Source organism: Nyctibius grandis, chromosome 2, assembly GCF_013368605.1.
Source record: "Nyctibius grandis isolate bNycGra1 chromosome 2, bNycGra1.pri, whole genome shotgun sequence".
In the NCBI taxonomy this organism is placed as follows: Eukaryota; Metazoa; Chordata; class Aves; order Nyctibiiformes; family Nyctibiidae; genus Nyctibius; species Nyctibius grandis.
The window spans coordinates 103,782,694-103,791,803 of NC_090659.1; the positions used below are offsets into that span (position 1 = coordinate 103,782,694).

The 9,110-nt window shown below is 59.5% G+C and overlaps 1 protein-coding gene across 1 annotated transcript; it reads right to left on the minus strand.

The window, feature by feature from the left end:
- Positions 1 to 1,410: 1,410 nt before the first annotated feature.
- On the minus strand, positions 1,411 to 5,417 carry PDX1 (pancreatic and duodenal homeobox 1). The gene is made up of 2 exons (XM_068395248.1): positions 5,021 to 5,417; positions 1,411 to 1,799 (listed from the first exon to the last, which is right to left on the minus strand). The coding sequence occupies exons 1-2, from the start codon at positions 5,415 to 5,417 to the stop codon at positions 1,411 to 1,413; spliced, it is 786 nt and encodes a 261-aa protein (XP_068251349.1).
- Between the last annotated feature and the right edge of the window lie 3,693 nt (positions 5,418 to 9,110).

The following is a 9,110-nucleotide window of genomic DNA, read 5'->3' on the forward strand; positions in this document are numbered from 1 at the left end:
GCTCGTTTCTTCTACACAAAATGCCTATTCCCGCCGTTGTCGCGATAGGGAAGATCTTTCTGGCGATATACAGGCAGCGGCTGAAGAGAAGGCAAGGGGGACAAGGCACCCCCCTGGGTGGGGACGGCCGGCGACGGAGCCCCCGCTGCCCGGCTCCCCGCCGGGGAGCGCCCGGCCGGCCTCCGGCCCCGCTCAGCCCGGAGGAGCCAGGCTCCCCTGCACGCCGGGCCGGCCCGAAAAATAACTCCTGAAAAAAGGCACCGGCGCCGAGCAGCGCCTCGGGAGGCAGCCGGCCCCAAACCTCTGCCGGGACGTAAAGCCAGGTCTGCAGAGGAAAACTATGCAGAGAGCCAACGCCGGGACGGGCGCTTGTGCTGCAGGGAGGTTTCTTCTCTCCGAGACAGAGTCTGAGCTTGCGGGAGAGGTGGAAGAGAGAGCGCCAGGAGCTTTTCCCCAAAGGGAAATGTCCCCGGGACCAGCCCTAACCCCCCGGACACGTCCCGCTCTCGGCTCGCAGCCCGATCTGCATCTGCCCCTGGTCGGAGATCACCCGCGGATTTTCTGCCGCATCTCCGGGATTACTACCGCCCCTCGGGGAGGTGAGGGCAGCGCTGCGCCCCGCGGAGCCCCCGCTGCCCGCTGCGGAGCCCCGACGGCCGCGGAGCCGCGGGCCGCAGCCACTGGCGGAGCCTGGAGGAGGGTCTGGCTACCTGTGCCGGTCATCGGGAGCCGGACATCAGGGGAGAGAGATCCTGCTCGCAGGACACTCGGACTTTTTTTTTTCCTTTTCTTCTTTTCTTTCTTTTTTTTTTTTTTTTCGGTTTTCCCAAAGGCAAAAGAAAACGAAACAAACCAGGTTCCAGTTCAAAAGAAGTGAGCAATGGTCCTGGGGGAGACATCGGTAAAGTCGATGCCCCGGGGCCTCTGGAAGGGACGGGGACGGCAAGGTGCCAGCCCCGGGAGGGTCTGGGATGCTCGGCTCAGCGTCCGCTCTTCTCCGGGCAGCAGTCCGCGGTAAGATGGCGTGCTCTCGCTTCTCCTCCGGTTTCCAGACCGCTCCGTGCACCCAGGGTTGCACACACCGCCGGTGGCCGTCTTCCCCGGGGAAGCTGCTCCCGAGGGTCCGCTGCGGCGCGGAGTGCCCGGGGGGAGCGGGGCCGGGGTCGCCGCCATCCCGGCGGCTCGCTGCGGCCTTCTCCAGCCGTACGGCCAGCAGCGAGCTTCTCTTTGCTACAGCCAGACACCTTTAATTTAATTTTTGCAGAATGGGACTTTCGGATGGGAAGTATCGAGTCTCCCGGGGAGAAAGCGGGCTAGGGTCGGGCACGGCACGGCGGCGGGGAGCCGCCGCCAGCCTCTCAGCCCTCCACCCGGCCCCATCCGCTTCCCCGGCCCGGGGCTCCCCGCGGCTCACCGGGAGTCCTGCTGCCTTCTGGGGGCGAGGCTGGGGGCGAGCAGGTTTCTGGAGGCCCCCGAGGGCAGGTTCCCGGGGGCGCACGGCTGGAGATCCTCCTTGCCCTGCGGCTCCCCGGAGGACACCACACAGTCTTGCTCTGGGTCATTGCTGTTGCCCGCCCCTCGCTTTTTGTCCTCTTCCTTCTTCCACTTCATCCGCCGGTTCTGGAACCAGATCTTGATGTGCCTCTCGGTCAAGTTCAACATGACAGCCAGCTCCACCCGCCGCGGCCTGGAGATGTACTTGTTGAAGAGAAACTCCTTCTCCAGCTCCAGCAGCTGCGCCCGGGTGTACGCCGTCCTCGTCCGCTTGTTCTCCTCCTGCTCCACCACGTAGGCCCCCCCTGGAGAGAAAGGACAGTCAGCCCCGGCCCGCCCGGCCGCCCCCTCGGGCTGCGGGGGGCCACGTCCCCGCACCCCGGCGCGGCGCGGGGGACACACGGGGGAAAGCGAACGGGGTGAGGGGACGGCCTCGGGGAGACCCCCGGCCGGACACAGCGAGGTGGTGCTGATGACGGCTGTCAGGACTGCTGCTATTTTATTTTATAACAATTTAATATTTTTAAAAATATTTCGCTCGAGGTTTTCAGGGAAGCGCAGTCCCTCAGGTCGGGGGAGATGCTCAGACGCCACCGTTTGCGTGTCGCCGAAAGCTCCGAGGGATCCAGGGCCTGGCAATTGCTGAGACTCGTGAAGAAAAAGAAAAAAGAAAAAGAAAAAGAAAAAGAAAAAGAAAAAGAAAAAGAAAAAGAAAACAAGAAAATGAAAAAAGAAGAAACTGCAAACCAAACCAAAATGGAAAAAAAACCCCAAACAAACAAATTAAAAAAAAACAACAAAGCAATAGCACAAAAAATAAGGTTTTCTTGTGTGACACGCGCACAAGCAACCAACCAAAATATATTTATAAAAAAAAAATTTAGAATATCTCGCCTCGCCGACAAACGACCCGAAGGAGTGGCCGTGCCGCCAGCGGAGGGCCCACAGGCGGTGGCGGTGGGGTCCCGGGCAGGCGGGCGGCTCTCCCGACGGGGCCTGGGACGGGGTCTCCGTCCTCTGCACAAGCCGCAAAAAAGTGGGCAGAAATTTCACGGAACAGGGATTTGACGGCCGCGGGGATCTCCCGGGATAACGCCACCGAGCAGCCCTGGGCCCACCGAGGCTTCGGCCCTTTACCAGCCGCCGGGGACCCCGCGGGGGGCAACGGGGCGAGAGCCGGCGCGGCTGCCGGGCCCGGAGCGGGACGAGGGCCGGGAGCGGGACCACATCCCCTCCGTTTCTCCAGGTTAGTGAAATCTTGGATTTCTCGTTCCCGGGAAGAGCGCGGCAGCAGAACCGCCATCCCTGCGCGGCCGCCGCCGTCCTGCGTGGGCGCTGGGCACCGGGTGGCACCGCGAGAGGGGCCAGGGATGGGCCCTGAAACCCACGGCCGCTACTGCCAGCGCCGGGAGCCCAGCCGGGTGCGCTTTGGGTGGCGATGTCATCTGTAGGGCACAGGGGTTGAGACAGCCAGGCTGGAACAGCCATTTCAACAGAGCTACGCGGGCTGTCCCGCCTCTCATCTTCCTGTTCCCATTATTTCATATAAATAAAGTTAATAAATATAAACCTATATATATAAACCTATGTGTGTATGTGTATATATTAAAATATATATTAAAAATATCTGTATATACATAAAATTTTTATAAATGCAAACCTATGCATATACATCCATGTATACTTATATATTAAAATATATATTAAAATATATGTATATACATAACAATGTTTATAAATACAAACCTATGTATATATTCGCATCTGTGTGTATGGATCTGAAAAATATTTTTCTGTTACGGCAAAGTAAACTAGTGCTGGCGGGAGGAAGAACACCGTGGGTCTGTCGGAGGGCCGCGGCCGGCCGGGCCCCGGGGCTCACCGGGACGCGCTCCCCGCCGTGCCCTGCCAGCGGGACGGGGCAAGCCCCGGAATGCGGCCGGCAGCCCGCAGGCAGGCGGCTCCGGCGAGCGGCGGATCCAGGCGGGTGGCACCAGGCTGGGCTCGGCCGCGGCCTCTCTGGACGCCTTTCCACGACAACAGCAACGCAAAGCCCTGCGGAATCCATGGACGCCTAAATCCCATAAAAAAATACATCCTTAGGCTATACAGTTTGCAATTTATACCGTGCAAATGTACTGGTGTTTGGCTACGAGCGTTGCGTAGGCGCCCGGCATCGCGCTGTGCTCCTTTCGCTGTCCGGGCGTGCACCGTGCACCCGCGATGGGAGCAGCCCGCGCGTGGGTGTGCTTGCACACACACCCCACGCACAGCACAGCCCGGGCCTGGCCCTCCCTGGTGAGCTGGGAGAGGTTTTGGCTTTTACGGTAAAAGTTTCGTTTTGCTGCGGTTTTTGTCATTCCTCAGGTACGGGAGACAGAGGAAATAAAAGGGGTAGTTTGAGAGTTTGCCTTTATCTTTTTTTTTTACTTTTTTTTTCTTCTTCCAAATTCATTCATTCAACACGAGGAAAACGATCTGATTTTCTCCCCCCCGCCCCTCCCCGGTACAATCTCTGCCGCTGAGTCGGCGGCATGGGGCAGCGCTGCTCTCCTCTGCCTGCGGATGCTCCTCCCTGGGGACTGGGCACCCCCCTCGGTCTGCCCCATGCTATTTCCCAAACTATTTCACAGTGATTTTTAGTACTCCAGTCCTTTTTTCAACTGTCTATTTGAACAAAGCCATTAATATAATATTTGCCGTATAGGCGTGACAAAGGCGCAGGACACGATAACATTGTGCAGGCAGAGACAGAAATATTGTTGGGCAGCGGAACTTTCTGCCTAGATAGAGTTTCTTCCCCTCGCTGGCAGCTCTGTTTCGTTTGTGCATTGTTTCCCCCGCCCTGGGTTTTCACTTGGAAAGGTGCAATTACGGCTAAAACCCACCGGGAATTAGGAGAGGGTGCGATATAGGGGCCGGAAGGGGAGATGGGCTCTGACGCCGAGGAGAGCCCGGGGGCAGCGGAAAGGGCAAGGTGGCTGCCCCGAGGTTTTGGGGGCTGCTCCGCGGCTGCACGGTCCCCGTAGGGACGCCGGCAGCCGGGTTGTGCCCTGCCCTTGCAGCCCTGACTACCGTTTCCCCGCCCGCTCCATCCCGTGGGTATCTCCGCGCCCCTGGCTTCGCCCTGCGCGGTCCCGGTGCCCCCGCGGAGCCCACCGTGCCCGTGGAGCGGCCGCACGGCGGAGCCCCCCCGCTCGGCGGGGCGGTAGCGCCCGGGACTCGTTTGGAGACACTTAATTAATTGGTGAAAAATAATTCGTTAATAATTGCTGAGGACTTGGGCAGCGCGGGGCTGACCGGAGGGCCGTCTCCTACCCCGACGTTCAACCCGACGGTAGCAGCCCCACAGCAGTGGGTCTTGAGGCCTGGCAGGGGGGAAGGAGCGTCCCGGGGAAGCGACTCTCCGGGTCCTCTCCACGCTACACCCGAGCAGCAGGAGCAGGGACGGTGCAGGGGAGGGTTCCTGCCCTCCGAGAGGGAGAGAAGCGGTGGGGCAGCGGCAGAGGGAGGCGACGGGGCTTACCGGTCCACTGTCCCTTCCAGGTGTGCGATTTGGTGGACTTCATCCAGGCGAAAGGCACCTGCACTCGGGGCTCCTCTATCGCCCCCGTGTCCGCACCGTCTGCGAAAGGCAGCGCGTCCTGGTGGGGAGGAGGAAGGTGAGGGTGATGGTGGTGATGGTGATGAAGGTGAGAGACCCCGGCATCCTCTGTGATGGGGGGCACCTCGTAAGGTGAAATGTCTGGCGGGCTGCCTTGCTCGAGAGCCTCTAAGGCGCTGGGGTAAGGAGTCTGCTGCTGCCTGCCCATGTAGAGGCAGGCGGGGGGGCTGGGGTTGTAATCCTGCGCCTGGGCTCTCTGAAACGCACACGACTCCTTGTAGAGCTGCGCCGAGGCGTAATACTGCTCCTCGGTGTTCATGGCGAGAGGGGCCGGCGGAGAGGGGGGGTCTCGCAGCTTTAGGGACACATAGGGCTGCTCCCGCTCCAGGCGCCCGGGATGCCTCTTTGACAGCTCGCCGCCCCGCCGGGACCCGCCGCCCTGACCGGCTCCCGCCGCCTCCCCATAGGCGCCGCTCCCCCACGTCAGCCCTCCCGCGGCCCTCCGGGGCGGGGCGCGACCCGTAAGAGGCCGCCCGGGGTGGCCCCGGCCCCGCATCCCCCTTCGTCTTAGCCGGGCAGGCCCCGAGACCCCCCGACCCTGCCGCGGGGTGCCGCTCTCTGCGTTGGGTCGAGGAGTGGGGCTTGCGGGGGCCGGGGAGGGGGTCAGGGGATTGCCCCGACGTGCGGGGCTCTCCGGGAGGGATGGCCCCTAAACCCACCTTTCCCCGCCCCGCTTGCCCAGGGGCTGCTCATCCCCCAGCCCCCTCGGGCACGGCACAGAGAGCAAAACCCTCGGGGGGCCGGCGGGTGACACGGCTCCTCGAGGGGTTTGGTACCCGAGGACTCTTGGCTGCGGGGGCACCTCGGCCAGGGATGCGGGTGTCTGGGGACGGGCAGGGTGAGCCGGGGGGTCGCTCCTTCGGGGGGACCCGCGTTCCGGGGCCCCGGGAGGAGGCAAGGACCGGCTTGCTGCCCTCTTTCCCCCTGACCAGGGGGATGTGACCGGCGGGGACCACAATGCTATCACCAGAGCGAGCGATAGGCAGCGGATTGTTTGCCCAAGGGGTAAATTTGGGAGCCTTCCCCGCGTCTTGGCCTGCAATGTGTTGACCCTCGGAGATAATCTGCTCCGAGCTGGTGCCGGTTGACTTGGTGACGAGGCTATGAGGAGGCGGAGAGCTACCGAAGGGACAAAGATCATTTCCCTGCCTCCCTCCGCTCGGCCCGGCGGCCGCTCTCACCGGCGCCGGGGCGGGCACGCTTCCTACTTGCCCAGCTCGCCTCCTCTCACCGCCTCTGCCCCCGGCACCGGGGCTCCGCACCCGCGGCTCCGTCTAGGGAGGCCGCGGGGAGCAGCGCGGCGAGCCCGGATGCGGGCGGCTCGGCCAGGCCCGGCTAAGCCCGGCTCGGCTAAGCCCGGATCGGTTAAGCCCGGATCGTCTAAACTCGGCCCGGCTCGGCTCGGCCGGTGGCGATGCACCTCCTGAGCAGACGGGGCAGGAGGCTGGCGATACCGCACTCCTGCTCCCGGTTCCGTGGGGTCATAAACCCGCCCAGTCCATTACACTTGAAATGAGTTTCCGCTCCGAGCCCACGCGAGTCCCCCGGCTCTCAGAAAGCACACTGAGCCTTTGACTCAATATTGAGCCATTAAGCGGTTGCTTTCCCAAGCCATTTAACAGCAGCTCTTATGGATAAATAAACAAAAAAGGCTGTAAACCAATTATAGTGCGGATAGTGAAAAAGTATTTTATTAGCGGGAATTACCGATAGACATCGCTGCTGCTGGGGCTCCCCCCGCCCGGCGCCCTCCCTCTCCATCCCCTGGCACGCCGGGCGGGGGGGACGCGCCCCGCTCGGGGCTCGCAGCCGCTGTGCGGCCGGGGGGGATGTGCTGAGCCAGGCGAGATCCCTTAGCGGTGCTCCCCCCACCCTGCTCAGCACCCACGATGCCTCCCCTGAGGTCGGTTGAAGGCACAAGTGTCCTTTGATTCGGAGACTTCTTGTGCACCGACCCCAGCCCAGCACCCCCAGCCCCTTCCCCTGGAGTGGGGTCTGTGCACCAGGAGGCCCCCAGGGATCTGCTCCCCGGAGCATTTACGGCCCCGGGTTTTCCACGGGGAACCGACGTGGACAAACAAACACGAGGCCATAAAACCCAGAGCAAATTGATTCATCTCCAGGGAGGACCATTACCCGGTGTCTTAATGCGGTCCTCTCTCTATAACGAATGTTTCTAAACAGAGCAAACACTTCCCCCTCCAAAGCAAATGAATTTCATATAATTTAGAGCTAATTCTCTTTCATTCTGCCTGTGTGAGCAGGTGATAAGGGCACTCTTCTCCGTGCTGACAACAAGGCAGTGAGCTGCAGTGCAGGAAAAGGGCCCTGCTGGGTATCCCAGCACTGGGGACCCCAGACAGGTCTGAGAGGCAGTGATGTCCAGCAGCTGGGGGACCACGGGGTGGGGAGCTGAGCCCTGCTGGAGCCTGAGCCCAGAGATCACCGCTGCCTGCCTCCTCCTCCTGAGATGCAGTGACTGAGATCTGGCTGAAGAGCCCCTTCACTGCTGCGGGTCCCGAGGCAAAGCCTCTGAGCTAGGAGTGGGTCCCACCCCAGTGCCCACTTGGTGTGAGAAATGGGTGATGAAGGTGGCAGATGGGAGTGATGGGAATGGCCCGGCTAGCCCCAGAACCAGGCTGTGCAGACACCACTGCACTGACTCAAGGCAAAGGTCCAGTGACCCCCTATCCTCTCCCTAAATGATGTCTGTACACATTGCCTCAGGCAGTTGCAGCAGGGTGTACACATGAGATACTGCATCCAGATCTTTCCTCAAGCTCCCAGAATTTTCTTCTCTAGGGATTTCCTGAGCCATTTCGGTTTTATGGTCCTCAGCTGATTTCTCCAAATTTTAAGTCTTGCCTGAAACCTTATGTAAACTTCTTGCTTCTCACCATCTTGTGGCAAGGCATTCCCCAGATTAACTGCCACTGTGTGAGGCACTGCCACCCTTTGCTGACCTTGCACCTGGCTGCATTTCATCAGTCCTAATTCTCCAACTAGAAGAGCCTTGAGATGGGTAGGCACGATGTAAGAAATAAAAAGGTGCAGCATTGCCTCTTTAGCTCATATGTGGACCCTATGAGTCTGGCAGCACCTGAACACTTTGCATAGTGAGCCCAGGGACCCCTGCACACGCATTGTCATCTCCCAGCTGGGAACTTCCCTTGCTTTGACTCCCCAAGTCTGTGGTTTTGGCATGCTTGGAGTGGCAAGAATGTTGGCCGCCCTCAGTCTATAGGCAACCACGCGAAGAAAAGATACAAACGTGTTTATTCCAACTGATAAATGTACAACAGAGTTTTAACCATTTAAAACAGAGTAAACGAGGGTAAGGGATGTGTTGCACTCTTGAACAAATGAACAAGGGTTTGGTTAGATTCTTCCTCACCTTAAAGCCTGGCTGGATGTATGCTGCAGTTCAGCTGGAGGTCCTGGGCTCTACCTGTGGTGAGAAATTTTTATGGGTCACAGGAGCCCCCAAAGATCTTCAGGTTTCTATGGCTGCTGTGTTCAGATCACCCAGCTTCATCCATGGAGCTGGCAAGCTCACATGTCCAGCTCTTCATTGTCTCTGATTCATGAGCATGGTCACACAACCAATAGCACAGTCGTAGTTCATGCTGAGAACAACCCTGGTAGTTCCAGGTTGTTCCCTCTAATGTAAATTTTTTGCTTTCAGGTGACTTTTCTGGAGTACTCAATGCTCTCGTTAAAGTTGCTGTGAGGATCTGCTTAGAAGGTAAATCCTTCTAGCCAGTTGGTTATTCCACAAGATTAAACAAAAATGAATCCATGGGTCTGTATCAGCAATTGCAGGATGATGGTGGTAGCAGCAATACTATGTAGAACAGGCAGGTTGTAATTATCCTCAACATAAGTGCAGGAATTCAGCTATTTGAGTACCAGTAACAAATGTTCCAGGTACTCAGCTGTTGCCATCCTACAG

Excerpts from the sequence above, each read along its gene's own strand:
- PDX1 (XM_068395248.1), bottom strand. The coding sequence starts at position 5,417 with ATGAACACCGAGGAGCAGTATTACGCCTCGGCGCAGCTCTACAAGGAG. Across the intron at positions 1,800-5,020 it reads CTGGAAGGGACAGTGGACCG|GGGGGGCCTACGTGGTGGAG; the intron begins GTAAGCCCCGTC and ends CTTTCTCTCCAG.